Source organism: Pseudophryne corroboree, chromosome 4, assembly GCF_028390025.1.
Source record: "Pseudophryne corroboree isolate aPseCor3 chromosome 4, aPseCor3.hap2, whole genome shotgun sequence".
NCBI lineage: Eukaryota > Metazoa > Chordata > Amphibia > Anura > Myobatrachidae > Pseudophryne > Pseudophryne corroboree.
The window spans coordinates 503,360,050-503,375,514 of NC_086447.1; the positions used below are offsets into that span (position 1 = coordinate 503,360,050).

Sequence of the window (15,465 nt, forward strand, 5' to 3'; positions counted from 1 at the left end):
CATAAGGAAGTGATAAACCAGTGATATGTGCAAGGTGATAAACGCACCAGCCAATCACCTCCTAACTGTTAATTTACATATTGAAGCTGATTGGCTGGTGCGTTTATCACCTTGCACTTATCACTGGTTTATCACTTCCTTATGCCTTCTCCAGGTTAATAAATCTGCCCCATTGTGAGCTGCTGGCTGCTCGCCTATAATTGAATCTGCTCCTACATGTTTTAAAAAAATATTTGTGTGTGTGAATATATTGCTCTTGCATACATTTCTTTCTCTAACATCCTAGTGGACTCCGTAAGGGCCATGGGGAATAGCGGGCTCCGCAGGAGACTGGGCACTCTAAGAAAGATTTAGTACTACTGGTGTGCACTGGCTCCTCCCTCTATGCCCCTCCTCCAGACCTTAGTTAGAATCTGTGCCCGGACAGAGCTGGGTGCATTTTAGTGAGCTCTCCTGAGCTTGCTAATAAGAAAGTATTTTAGTTAGGTTTCTTATTTTCAGAGAGCTTCTGCTGGCAACAGACTCTCTGCTACGTGGGACTGAGGGGAGAGAAGCAAACCTACTAACTGCGGCTAGGTTGCGCTTCTTAGGCTACTGGACACCATTAGCTCCAGAGGGATCGAACATAGGAACCTGACCTTGTCGTCCGTTCCCGGAGCTGCGCCGCCGTCCCCCTCGCAGAGCCAGAAGACAGAAGCCGGCGGGTTGAAGCAAGAAGACTCCGGTCTTCATATGAGGTAGCGTACAGCACTGCAGCTGTGCGCCATTGCGCCCACACTAACCCACACACTCCGGTCACTGTAGGGTGCAGGGCGCAGGGGGGGGCGCCCTGGGCAGCAATTAAGTACCTCCTGGCAAAAGCAGCATATATACAGTTGGACACTGTTATATGCATGAGCCCCCACCATTATTTTACACAAAATCGCGGGGCAGAAGCCCGCCGCTGAGGGGGCGGGGCCTCTTCCTCAGCACTCACCAGCGCCATTTTCTCTCCACAGCTCCGCTGAGAGGAAGCTCCCCAGGCTCTCCCCTGCAGACTCACGGCAGAAAGGGTAAAAAGAGAGGGGGGGGCACATAAATTTAGCGCATTAATTATATATACAGCAGCTACTGGGTAAACACTAAGTTACTGTGTGATTCCTGGGTCATATAGCGCTGGGGTGTGTGCTGGCATACTCTCTCTCTGTCTCTCCAAAAGGCCTGTGGGGGTCCTGTCCTCATATAGAGCATCCCCTGTGTGTGTGGTGTGTCGGTACGCGTGTGTCGACATGTTTGACGAAGAGGGCTATGTGGAGGCAGAGCAAGTGCAGATGAATGACGTGGCGCCGACACCTGATTGGATGGATATGTGGAAGGTGTTAAATGATAATGTAAACTCCTTACATAAAAGGTTGGATAAAGCTGATGCCTTGGGACAGTCGGGGTCTCAGCCCATGCCTGATCCTACAGCGCAGAGGCCGTCAGGGTCTCAGAAGCGCCCACTATCCAAAATTGTTGACACAGATATCGACACGGATTCTGACTCCAGTGTCGATGACGATGATGCAAAATTGCAACCTAAAATGGCTAAAGCCATCCGCTACATGATTATAGCAATGAAGGATGTTTTGCACATATCAGAGGTAAACCCTGTCCCTGACAAGAGGGTTTATATGTTTGGAGAAAAAGCAAGAGGTGACTTTTCCCCCTTCACATGAGTTAAATGAATTATGTGAAAAAGCGTGGGATTCCCCCGATAAAAAAAGTGCTGATTTCCAAAAGGTTACTTATGGCGTACCCTTTCCCGCCAACGGACAGGGTGCGCTGGAAATCCTCCCCTAGGGTAGATAAAGCTCTGACACGCTTATCTAAGAAGGTGGCCCTGCCGTCACAGGATACGGCCGCCCTAAAGGATCCTGCAGATAGGAAGCAGGAAAGTATCCTGAAGTCTGTTTATACACATTCAGGTACTCTACTGAGGCCGGCAATTGCGTCGGCCTGGATGTGTAGTGCTGTAGCAGCATGGACATATAATCTGTCTGAGGAAATGGATACCTTAGACAAGGATACCATTTTACTGACCCTGGGGCATATAAAAGACGCTGTCCTATATATGAGGGATGCCCAGAGGGACATTTGCCTACTGGGGTCTAGAATAAATGCAATGTCAATTTCTGCCAGAAGGGTCCTGTGGACTCGGCCATGGACAGGTGATGCCGACTCCAAAAAGCACATGGAGGTGTTACCTTACAAGGGTGAGGAATTGTTTGGGGACGGTCTCTCGGACCTAGTTTCCACAGCTACGGCTGGGAAGTCAAACTTTTTGCCATATATTCCCTCACAGCCTAAGAAAGCACCGTATTACCAAATGCAGTCCTTTCGATCACAAAGAAGCAAGAAGGTCAGAGGTGCGTCCTTTCTTGCCAGAGGCAGGGGTAGAGGAAAGAAGCTGCACCATACAGCTAGTTCCCAGGAACAGAAGTCCTCCCCGGCTTCCACTAAATCCACCGCATGACGCTGGGGCTCCACAGGAGCCAGGAGCGGTAGGGGCGCATCTCTGAAATTTCAGCCACCAGTGGGTTCGCTCACAGGTGGATCCCTGGACTATACAGATTGTGTCTCAGGGATACAAGCTGGAATTCGAAGTGATGCCCCCTCAGGGGGATTTTATGTTGTCTCTGGACATCAAGGATGCTTACTTGCATGTCCCCATTTTTCTCTGACGTCCTAGTGGATGCTGGGAACTCCGTAAGGACCATGGGGATTAGCGGGCTCCGAAGGAGGCTGGGCACTCTAGAAAGATTTATGACTACCTGGTGTGCACTGGCTCCTTCCACTATGACCCTCCTCCAAGCCTCAGTTAGATTTTGTGCCCGGCCGAGGTTGGATGCACACTAGGGGCTCTCCTGAGCCCTTAGAAAGAAAGTATAGATTTAGGTTTTTTATTTTCAGTGAGACCTGCTGGCAACAGGCTCACTGCAGCGAGGGACTAAGGGGAGAAGAAGCGAACTCGCCTGCTTGCAGCCGGATTGGGCTTCTTAGGCTACTGGACACCATTAGCTCCAGAGGGATCGACCGCAGGCCCAGTCCTTGGTGTTCGGTCCCGGAGCCGCGCCGCCGTCCCCCTTACAGAGCCAGAAGCAAGAAGAGGTCCGGAAAATCGGCGGCAGAAGACATCAGTCTTCTCCAAGGTAGCGCACAGCACTGCAGCTGTGCGCCATTGCTGCTCACACACACTTCACACTCCGGTCACTGAGGGTGCAGGGCGCTGGGGGGAAGGCGCCCTGAGAAGCAATTATAACACCTTGGCTGGCAAAAATACCACAATATATAGCCCTAGAGGCTATATATGTGGAAAATACCCCTGCCAGAATCCAGAAAAAAGCGGGAGAATAGGCTGCGAAAAGGGGCGGAGCTATCTCCTGCAGCACACTGGCGCCATTTCTCCTTCACAGATCCACTGGAAGGAAGCTCCCTGGCTCTCCCCTGCAGTCTACACTACAGAAAAGGGTAAAAAAAGAGAGGGGGGGCACTAAATTTAGGCGCTGTATATAATTATATAGAAAAAGCAGCTATAAGGGACATAACTCAGTGAGTCCCTGCATTATATAGCGCTCTGGTGTGTGCTGGCATACTCTCACTCTGTCCCCCCAAAGGGCTTTTGTAGGTCCTGTCCTCTGTTGGAGCATTCCTTGTGTGTGTGCGGTGTGTCGGTACGGCTGTGTCGACATGTTTGATGAGGATAATGATGTGGAGACGGAGCAGATGCCTTTAGAAGGGATGTCACCCCCTGCGGGGCAGACACCTGAGTGGTTGAACTTATGGAAAGAAATGAGTGCACGTATAGACTCCTTACATAAGAAATTTGACGACATGCCTAATGTGGGACAGCCGACTTCTCAGCTCGTGCCTGTCCAGGCGTCGCACAGGTCATCAGGGGCTCTAAAACGCCCGCTACCTCAGACCGCAGACCCAGATGTCGACACTGATACTGACACCAGTGTCGACGACGATGAGTCTAATCTGATGCCCACTAAGGCCATTCACTGCATGATTGAGGCAATGAAAGAGGTGTTACACATTTCTGATATAAATACAGGTACCACTAAAAAGGGTATTATGTTTGGAGAGAAAAAACTACCCATAGTTTTTCCCCCATCAGATGAATTAAATGAAGTGTGTGAAGAAGCGTGGGCTTTCCCTGATAAAAAATTGGTAATTCCTAAGAAGGTACTAATGGCGTTCCCTTTCCCGCCAGAGGATAGGTCACGTTGGGAAACACCTCCTAGGGTGGATAAAGCACTCACACGTTTATCAAAAAAGGTGGCACTACCGTCTCAGGATACGGCCGCCCTCAAGGAACCTGCTGATAGAAAGCAGGAGGCGATCCTGAAGTCTGTATATACACACTCAGGCATTATACTTAGGCCAGCTATTGCGTCAGCTTGGATGTGCAGTGCTGCCGCTGCGTGGTCAGATAAACTGTCAGAAAATATTGACACATTAGACAGAGACACGATCCTGTTAACCATAGACCATATAAAAGACTCAGTCTTATATATGAGAGATGCACAGAGGGAAATCTGCCGACTGGCATCTAAAGTTAGTGCATTGTCCATTTCTGCTAGGAGAGGCTTATGGACTCGCCAGTGGACAGGAGATGCAGATTCTAAAAGGCACATGGAAGTGTTGCTATATAAAGGTGAGGAATTATTTGGGGATGGTCTCTCGGACCTAGTTTCCACAGCAACGTCTGGGAAGTCAGCATTTTTACCCCATGTCCCCTCACAGCCTAAGAAGGCGCCGTTTTATCAGGTTCAGTCCTTTCGGACCCAGAAAAACAGGCGTGGAAAAGGCGGATCCTTTCTATCCAGAGGCAGAGGTAGGGGAAAAAGGCTGCAACAAACAGCAGGTTCCCAGGAGCAAAAGTCCTCCCCCGCTTCTTCTGCCAAGTCCGCCGCATGACGGTGGGGCTCCACAGGCGGAGCCTGGTACGGTGGGGGGCCGCCTCAAGAATTTCAGCGATCAGTGGGCTCGCTCACAGGTGGATCCCTGGATCCTTCAAATAGTATCTCAGGGGTACAAACTGGAATTCGAGGCGTCTCCACCCCACCGGTTCCTAAAATCTGCCTTGCCGATTGCTCCCTCAGACAGGGAGGCGGTGCTAGCGGCAATTCACAAGCTGTATTCCCAGCAGGTGATAATCAAGGTACCCCTACTTCAACAAGGCCGGGGTTACTATTCCACACTATTTGTGGTACCGAAACCGGACGGTTCGGTGAGACCCATTTTAAATTTGAAATCCTTGAACACATACATAAAAAAATTCAAGTTCAAGATGGAATCGCTCAGGGCGGTTATTGCGAGCCTGGAAGAGGGGGATTACATGGTATCTCTGGACATCAAGGATGCTTACTTGCATGTCCCCATTTACCATCCTCACCAGGAGTACCTCAGATTTGTGGTACAGGATTGCCATTACCAATTCCAGACGCTGCCGTTTGGACTGTCCACGGCACCGAGGGTATTTACCAAGGTGATGGCGGAAATGATGATACTCCTTCGAAAAAAGGGAGTTTTAATTGTCCCGTACTTGGACGATCTCCTGATAAAAGCGAGGTCCAAGGAACAGTTGTTGGTGGGAGTAGCACTATCTCAGGAGGTGCTGCACCAGCACGGCTGGATTCTGAATATCCCAAAGTCACAGCTGGTTCCGACGATACGTCTACTGTTCCTGGGAATGATTCTGGATACAGTCCAGAAAAAAGTGTTTCTCCCGGAGGAGAAAGCCAGGGAGTTGTCATCTCTAGTCAGAGACCTCCTGAAACCAAAACAGGTATCAGTGCATCGCTGCACGCGGGTCCTGGGAAAGATGGTGGCTTCTTACGAAGCAATTCCCTTCGGCAGGTTCCATGCCAGAATCTTTCAGTGGGACCTGTTGGACCAGTGGTCCGGATCGCATCTTCAGATGCATCGCTTGATAACCCTGTCTCCAAGAACCAGGGTGTCGCTACTGTGGTGGCTGCAGAGTGCCCATCTTCTAGAGGGCCGCAGGTTCGGCATACAGGACTGGGTCCTGGTGACCACGGATGCCAGCCTTCGAGGTTGGGGGGCAGTCACACAGGGAAGAAACTTCCAAGGACTATGGTCGAGTCAGGAGACTTCCCTTCACATAAATATTCTGGAACTAAGGGCCATCTACAATGCCCTAAGTCAAGCAAAATCCCTGCTCCTACACCAGCCGGTGCTGATCCAGTCAGACAACATCACGGCAGTCGCCCATGTAAATCGACAGGGCGGCACAAGAAGCAGGATGGCGATGGCGGAAGCCACAAGAATTCTCAGATGGGCGGAGAATCATGTACTAGCACTGTCAGCAGTGTTCATTCCGGGAGTGGACAACTGGGAAGCAGACTTCCTCAGCAGACACGACCTCCACCCGGGAGAGTGGGGACTTCATGCAGAAGTCTTCCAGATGCTGGTAAACCGTTGGGAAAAACCACAGGTAGACATGATGGCGTCCCGCCTCAACAAAAAGTTAAAAAGATATTGCGCCAGATCAAGGGACCCTCAGGCGATAGCTGTAGACGCTCTAGTGACACCGTGGGTGTACCAGTCGGTTTATGTGTTCCCTCCTCTGCCTCTCATACCAAAGGTATTGAGAATAATAAGAAAGCGAGGAGTAAACACCATTCTAGTGGTTCCGGATTGGCCAAGACGAGCGTGGTACCCGGAACTTCAAGAGATGCTCTCAGAGGACCCGTGGCCTCTACCGCTCAGACAGGACCTGCTACAACAGGGGCCCTGTCTGTTCCAAGACTTACCGCGGCTGCGTTTGACGGCATGGCGGTTGAACACCGAATCCTAAAGGAAAAGGGTATTCCGGAAGAAGTCATTCCTACGCTTATTAAGGCCAGGAAAGATGTTACGGCAAAGCATTATCACCGCATATGGCGGAAATATGTTGCATGGTGCGAGGCCAAAAAGGCCCCAACAGAGGAATTTCAACTAGGTCGATTTCTGCATTTCCTGCAAGCAGGAGTGAATATGGGCCTAAAACTAGGCTCCATTAAAGTACAGATCTTGGCTCTGTCGATTTTCTTTCAAAAAGAACTAGCTTCAGTACCTGAAGTTCAGACATTTGTGAAAGGAGTGCTGCATATTCAGCCCCCATTTGTGCCTCCTGTGGCACCTTGGGATCTCAACGTGATGTTGAGTTTCTTAAAATCACATTGGTTTGAGCCACTAAAAACCGTGGATCTGAAATATCTCACGTGGAAAGTGGTCATGTTATTGGCCTTGGCTTCAGCCAGGCGAGTGTCAGAATTGGCGGCTTTATCATGTAAAAGCCCTTATCTGATTTTCCATATGGATAGGGCAGAATTGAGGACTCGTCCCCAGTTTCTCCCTAAGGTGGTGTCAGCGTTTCACCTGAACCAGCCTATTGTGGTGCCTGCGGCTACTAAGGATTTGGAGGACTCCAAGTTGCTAGACGTTGTCAGGGCCCTGAAAATATATGTTTCCAGGACGGCTGGAGTCAGAAAATCTGACTCGTTGTTTATCCTGTATGCACCCAACAAGCTGGGTGCGCCTGCTTCTAAGCAGTCTATTGCTCGCTGGATTTGTAGTACAATTCAGCTTGCACATTCTGTGGCAGGCCTGCCACAGCCAAAATCTGTGAATGCCCATTCCACAAGGAAGGTGGGCTCATCTTGGGCGGCTGCCCGAGGGGTCTCGGCTTTACAACTTTGCCGAGCAGCTACTTGGTCAGGGGCAAACACGTTTGCAAAATTCTACAAATTTGATACCCTGGCTGAGGAGGACCTGGAGTTCTCTCATTGGGTGCTGCAGAGTCATCCGCACTCTCCCGCCCGTTTGGGAGCTTTGGTATAATCCCCATGGTCCTTACGGAGTTCCCAGCATCCACTAGGACGTCAGAGAAAATAAGAATTTACTCACCGGTAATTCTATTTCTCGTAGTCCGTAGTGGATGCTGGGCGCCCATCCCAAGTGCGGATTGTCTGCAATACTTGTAAATAGTTATTGTTAACTAAGGGTTATTGTTGAGCCATCTGTTGAGAGGCTCAGTTGTTTTCATACTGTCAAACTGGATATAGTATCACGAGTTGTACGGTGTGATTGGTGTGGCTGGTAAGAGTCTTACCCGGGATTCTAAATCCTTCCTTATTATGTCAGCTCGTCCGGGCACAGTGTCCTAACTGAGGCTTGGAGGAAGGTCATAGTGGGAGGAGCCAGTGCACACCAGGTAGTCATAAATCTTTCTAGAGTGCCCAGCCTCCTTCGGAGCCCGCTAATCCCCATGGTCCTTACGGAGTTCCCAGCATCCACTACGGACTACGAGAAATAGAATTACCGGTGAGTAAATTCATATTATCCACCTCATCAGGAGTACCTCAGATTTGTGGTACAGGACTGTCATTACCAATTCCAGACGTTGCCGTTTGGGCTCTCCACGGCGCCGAGAATATTTACCAAGGTAATGGCAGAAATGATGGTGCTCCTTCGAAAGCAAGGAGTCACAATTATCCCATACTTGGACGATCTCCTCATAAAGGCGAGGTCCAGAGAGCAGTTGCTAATCAGCGTAGCACACTCTCAGGAAGTGTTGCAACAGCACGGCTGGATTCTGAATATCCCAAAGTCGCAGCTGATTCCTACAATGCGTCTGCCCTTTCTGGGCATGATTCTGGACACGGACTAGAAGAAGGTGTTTCTCCCGGCGGAAAAGGCTCAAGAGCTCGTGACTCTAGTCAGAGACCTCTTAAGACCGAAACAGGTGTCGGTGCATCGCTGCACACGAGTCCTGGGAAAGATGGTGGCATCATACGAAGCCATTCCCTTCGGCAGGTTCCATGCGAGGATCTTTCAATGGGATCTGTTGGACAAGTGGTCCGGATCGCATCTTCAGATGCATCGGCTGATCACCCTGTCCCCCAGGGCCAGGGTGTCTCTTCTGTGGTGGCTGCAGAGTGCTCACCTTCTCGAGGGCCGCAGGTTCGGCATACAGGACTGGGTCCTGGTGACCACGGATGCGAGCCTCCGAGGGTGGGGGGCAGTCACTCAGGGAAGAAACTTCCAAGGGTTGTGGTCAAGTCAGGAGGCTTGTCTGCACATAAATATCCTGGAACTAAGGGCCGTATACAACGCCCTGAGTCAAGCGGAGCGTCTGCTTCGCAACCAACCGGTGCTGATTCAGTCAGACAAGATCACCGCAGTGGCTCATGTAAACCGCCAGGGCGGCACAAGAAGCAGAGTGGCGATGGCGGAAGCCACCAGGATTCTGCGTTGGGCGGAGAATCACGTGCACGCACTGTCAGCGGTGTTCATTCCGGGAGTGGACAACTGGGAAGCAGACTTCCTCAGCAGGCACGACCTCCACCCGGGAGAGTGGGGACTTCATCTCGAAGTCTTCACTCAGATTACAAATCGATGGGAACTGCCACAGGTAGACATGATGGCGTCCCGTCTCAACAAAAAGCTACAAAGGTATTGCGCCAGGTCAAGAGACCCGCAGGCGATAGCTGTGGACGCACTGGTAACACCGTGGGTGTTCCAGTCGGTCTATGTGTTTCCTCCTCTTCCTCTCATACCCAAGGTGCTGAGAATCGTAAGAAGAAGAGGAGTGAGAACAATACTCATTGTTCCGGATTGGCCAAGAAGGACTTGGTATCCGGAACTGCAAGAAATGCTCACAGAGGACCCGTGGCCTCTGCCTCTCAGACAGGACCTGTTGCAACAGGGGCCCTGTATGTTCCAAGACTTACCGCGGCTGCGTTTGACGGCATGGCGGTTGAACGCAGGATCCTAGCGGAAAAAGGCATTCCGGAGGAAGTTATTCGTACGCTGATAAAGGCTGGGAAGGACGTGACAGCAAGACACTATCACAGTATATGGCGAAAATATGTTGCCTGGTGTGAGGCCAGGAAGGCCCCTACAGAGGAATTCCAGCTGGGTCGGTTCCTGCACTTCCTACAGTCTGGAGTGATTATGGGCCTGAAGTTGGGGTCCATAAAGGTCCAGATTTCGGCCCTATCCATTTTCTTTCAAAAGGAACTGGCTTCTCTTCCTGAAGTTCAGACGTTTGTTAAGGGAGTGCTGCATATTCAGCCCCCTTTTGAGCCACCAGTGGCACCTTGGGATCTCAACGTGGTGTTGGGTTTCCTGAAATCCCACTGGTTTGAGCCACTTAAGACCGTGGAGCTAAAGTATCTCACGTGGAAGGTGGTCATGCTATTGGCCTTATCTTCGGCTAGGCGTGTGTCAGAATTAGTGATGAGCGGATTCGGTTTTACACGGTTTTACTCGGTTCTCAAAACCGAATCTTATTGGCTATCCAAAACACGTGATATCAGTGAGCCAATAAGATTCGGTTTTGAGAACCGAGTAAAACCGAGTAAAACCGAATCCGCTCATCACTAGTCAGAATTGGCGGCTTTGTCATGTAAAAGCCCCTATCTGGTTTTCCATATGGACAGGGCAGAATTACGGACTCGTCCGCAATTTCTGCCGAAGGTGGTGTCATCTTTTTATTTGAACCAACCTATTGTGGTGCCTGCGGCTACTCGTGACTTGGAGGATTCCAAGTTGCTTGATGTAGTCAGGGCTTTGAAGATCTATGTAGCCAGGACGGCTGGAGTCAGGAAGACTGACTCGCTGTTTATCCTGTATGCATCCAACAAGCTGGGTGCTCCTGCTTCAAAGCAAACCATTGCTCGCTGGATCTGTAGCACGATTCAGCAGGCTCATTCTGCGGCTGGTTTGCCGCATCCAAAGTCAGTGAAAGCCCATTCCACTAGGAAGGTGGGCTCTTCTTGGGCGGCTGCCCGAGGGGTCTCGGCATTACAGCTTTGCCGAGCAGCTACTTGATCGGGTACAAACACATTTGCTAAGTTCTACAAGTTTGATACCCTGGCTGAGGAGGACCTTGTGTTTGCCCATTCGGTGCTGCAGAGTCATCCGCACTCTCCCACCTGTTTGGGAGCTTTGGTATAATCCCCATGGTCCTTACGGAGTCCCCAGCATCCACTAGGACGTTAGAGAAAATAAGATTTTACTCACCGGTAAATCTATTTCTCGTAGTCCGTAGTGGATGCTGGGCGCCCGTCCCAAGTGCGGATTTTCTGCAATACGTGTACATAGTTATTGCTTAATAAAGGGTTATGTTATGTGGGCATCCTTTGTTGATGCTCTGTTGTTGTTCATACTGTTGACTGGATAAGTTTATCACAAGTTATACAGTGTGATTGGTGTGGCTGGTATGAGTCTTACCCTGGATTCCAAAATCCTTTCCTTATAATGTCAGCTCTTCCGGGCACAGTTTCCTTAACTGAGGTCTGGAGGAGGGGCATAGAGGGAGGAGCCAGTGCACACCAGTAGTACTAAATCTTTCTTAGAGTGCCCAGTCTCCTGCGGAGCCCGTCTATTCCCCATGGTCCTTACGGAGTCCCCAGCATCCACTACGGACTACGAGAAATAGATTTACCGGTGAGTAAAATCTTATTTTTACACCACTATACCACAGCACAGTTATTTATGTATGTCATTTTGATAAAATGTAAGCCATATGCATAACCTATTTCTCGTTCTTTCTGCAGGCTAGTGAAGGATGCTCCCTGGGACGAGGTTCCCTTGGCACACTCTCTTGTGGGCTTTGCTACTGCTTATGACTTCCTGTACTACTCTTTTACCAAGCACCAAAAGGAGAAGTTCCTAGAAGTTATTGCCAATGCTTCAGGATACATGTACGAAACATCATACAGGAGAGGATGGGGGTTTCAGTATCTCCATAACCATCAACCTACCAACTGTGTAGCATTGTTAACGGGAAGCTTGGTCATGATGAATCAAGGTATGTGGAATAAATGGCAGTAATCATTGTAAATTCCAATTTTCTTTTCTCTAACGTCCTAAGTGGATGCTGGGGACTCCGTAAGGACCATGGGGAATAGCGGCTCCGCAGGAGACTGGGCACAAAAGTAAAGCTTTAGAACTACCTGGTGTGCACTGGCTCCTCCCCCTATGACCCTCCTCCAAGCCTCAGTTGGATTTTTGTGCCCGAACGAGAAGGGTGCACACTAGGTGGCTCTCCTGAGCTGCTTAGTGAAAAGTTTAGTTTTAGGTTTTTTATTTTCAGTGAGACCTGCTGGCAACAGGCTCACTGCATCGAGGGACTAAGGGGAGAAGAAGCGAACTCACCTGCGTGCAGAGTGGATTGGGCTTCTTAGGCTACTGGACATTAGCTCCAGAGGGACGATCACAGGCCCAGCCATGGATGGGTCCCAGAGCCGCGCCGCCGGCCCCCTTACAGAGCCAGAAGACAGAAGAGGTCCGGAAAATCGGCGGCAGAAGACGTCCTGTCTTCAACAAGGTAGCGCACAGCACTGCAGCTGTGCGCCATTGCTCTCAGCACACTTCACACTCCGGTCACTGAGGGTGCAGGGCGCTGGGGGGGGGCACCCTGAGACGCAATAAAAACACCTTGGATGGCAAAAAATGCATCACATATAGCTCATGGGCTATATGGATGAATTTAACCCCTGCCAGAATACATAGAAAAACGGGAGATAAGGCCGCCGATAAGGGGGCGGAGCCTATCTCCTCAGCACACTGGCGCCATTTTCCCTCACAGCTCCGTTGGAGGGAAGCTCCTTGGCTCTCCCCTGCAGTCACTACACTACAGAAAGGGTTAAAAAAGAGAAGGGGGGCACTAATTACGCGCAGTATTAAAGATACAGCAGCTATAAGGGGAAAAACACTTGTATAAGGTTATCCCTGTATATATATAGCGCTCTGGTGTGTGCTGGAAAACTCTCCCTCTGTCTCCCCAAAGGGCTAGTTGGGTCCTGTCCTCTATCAGAGCATTCCCTGTGTGTGTGCTGTATGTCGGTACGTTTGTGTCGACATGTATGAGGAGAAAAATGATGTGGAGACGGAGCAGATTGCCTGTAATAGTGATGTCACCCCCTAGGGGGTCGACACCTGAGTGGATGAACTGTTGGAAGGAATTACGTAACAGTGTCAGCTCTGTATAAAAGACAGTGGTTGACATGAGACAGCCGGCTACTCAGCTTGTGCCTGTCCAGACGTCTCATAGGCCGTCAGGGGCTCTAAAGCGCCCGTTACCTCAGATGGCAGATATAGACGCCGACACGGATACTGACTCCAGAGTCGACGGTGAAGAGACAAATGTGACTTCCAGTAGGGCCACACGTTACATGATTGAGGCAATGAAAAATGTTTTACACATTTCTGATAATACGAGTACCACCAAAAAGGGGTATTATGTTCGGTGAGGAAAAACTACCTGTAGTTTTCCTGAATCTGAGAAATTAAATGAGGTGTGTGATGATGCGTGGTTTTCCCCCGATAACAACTGATAATTTCTAAAATGTTATTGGCATTATATCCTTTCCCGCCAGAGGTTAGGGTGCGTTGGGAAACACCCCCTAGGGTGGATAAAGCGCTCACACGCTTGTAAGAACAAGGGCTCTACCCTCTCCTGAGATGGCCGCCCTTAAGGATCCTGCTGATAGAAAGCAGGAGGGCATCCTAAAAGGTATTTACACACATACTGGTGTTATACTGCGACCAGCAATCGCCTCAGCCTGGATGTGCAGTGCTGGGTTGGCGTGGTCGGATTCCCTGACTGAAAATATTGATACCCTAGATAGGGACAGTATATTATTGCCTATAGAGCATTTAAAAGATGCATTTCTATATATGTGTGATGCACAGCGGAATATTTGCCGACTGGCATCAAGTCTAAGTGCGTTGTCCATTTCTACCAGTAGAGGGTTATGGACACGACAGTGGTCAGGTGATGCGGATTCCAAACGGCATTTGGAAGTATTGCCTTATTAAGGGGAGGAGTTATTTGGGGTCGGTCTTTCAGACCTGGTGGCCACGGCAACAGCTGGGAAATCCACGTTTGTACCCCAGGTCGCCTCTCAACATGAGAAGACGCCGTATTATCAGGCGCAGTCTTTTCGTGGGCAAGCGGGCAAAAGGTTCCTCATTTCTGCCCCGTGACAGAGGGAGAGGAAAAAGGCTGCAGAAATCAGCCAGTTCCCAGGAACAGAAACCCTCTCCCGCCTCTGCCAAGCCCTCAGTATGACGCTGGGGCTTTACAAGCAGAATCAGGCACGATGGTGGCCCGTCTCAATGAATTTCAGCTCGCAGTGGGCTCACTCGCAAGTAGACCCCTGGATCCTTCAGGTGATATCTCAGGGGTACAAATTGGAATTCGAGACGTCTCCCCCTCGCCGTTTCCTAAAGTCGGCTTTACCGATGTCTCCTTCTGACAGGGAGACAGTTTTGGAAGCCATTCACAAGCTGTATTCCCAGCAGGTGATAATCAAGGTACCCCTCCTGCAACAGGGAACGGGGTATTATTCCACACTGTTGTGGTACCGAAGCCGGACGGCTCGGTGAGACCGATTCTAAATCTAAAATCTTTGAACACTTACATACAGAGGTTCAAATTCAAGATTGAGTCACTCAGAGCAGTGATTGCGAACCTGGAAGAAGGGGACTACATGATGTCTCGGGACATCAAGGATGCTTACCTTCATGTCAAAATTTACCCTTCTCATCAAGGGTACCTCAGGTTTATGGTACAGAACTGTCACTATCAGTTCAGACGCTGCCGTATGGATGGTCCACGGCACCCCGGGTCTTTACCAAGGTAATGGCCGAAATGATGATACTCCTTCAAAGGAAGGGAATTTTAGTTATCCCTTACTTGGACGATTCCCTGATTAAGGGTAAGATCCAGGGAACAGTTGGAGGTCAGGTAGTGTTGCGGCAGCACGATTGGATTCTCAATATTCCAAAATCGCAGCTGATTCCGACGACTCGTCTTCCGTTCTTAGGGATGATCCTGGACACAGTTCAGAAAAAGGTGTTTCTCCCGGAGGAGAAAGTCAGGGAGTTATCCGAGCTAGTCGGGAACCTCCTATAACCGAGCCAAGTCTCAGTACATCAATGAGATGGTTCTGGAAAAAATGGTGGCTTCCTATGAAGCAATCCCATGCGGCAGTTTCCACGCAAGAACTTTCCAGTGGGACCTGCTGGACAAATGGCCTGGGTCGCATCTTCAGATGCATCAGCGGATAACCCTGTCACCAAGCACAAGGGTGTCTCTCCTGTGGTGGTTGCAGAGTGCTCATCTTCTAGAGGGCCGCACATTCAGGACTGGGTCCTGGTGACCACGGATGCAAGCCTGCGAGGCTGGGGAGCAGTCACACAGGGAAGGAATTTCCAGAGCTTATGGTCAAGCCTGGAGACATCACTTCACATAAATATCCTGAAGCTAAGGGCCATTTACAATGCTCTAAGCTCAGCAAGACCTCTGCTTCAAGGTCACCCGGAGTTGATCCATTCGGACAACATCACGGCAGTCACCCACGTAAACAGACAGGGTGACACAAGAAGCAGAAGGGCAATGGCAGAAGCTGCAAGGATTCT

At 50.1% G+C, this 15,465-nt stretch overlaps 1 protein-coding gene across 5 annotated transcripts in view; it reads left to right on the top strand.

Annotated features, from left to right (window-relative positions):
* Window positions 1-15,465, top strand: part of DSE (dermatan sulfate epimerase) — a 162,460-nt gene that overhangs the window by 89,530 nt on the left and 57,465 nt on the right. For 4 of the 5 annotated variants that reach the window (XM_063917170.1, XM_063917171.1, XM_063917169.1 and 1 more), the window contains exon 3: window positions 11,595-11,848. The exons of the other annotated variant lie outside the window; for it this stretch is intronic. In XM_063917170.1, the coding sequence (XP_063773240.1) occupies window positions 11,595-11,848 (254 nt within the window). The remainder of the gene's footprint in view (window positions 1-11,594; window positions 11,849-15,465) is intronic. 5 annotated transcript variants of the gene reach the window in all.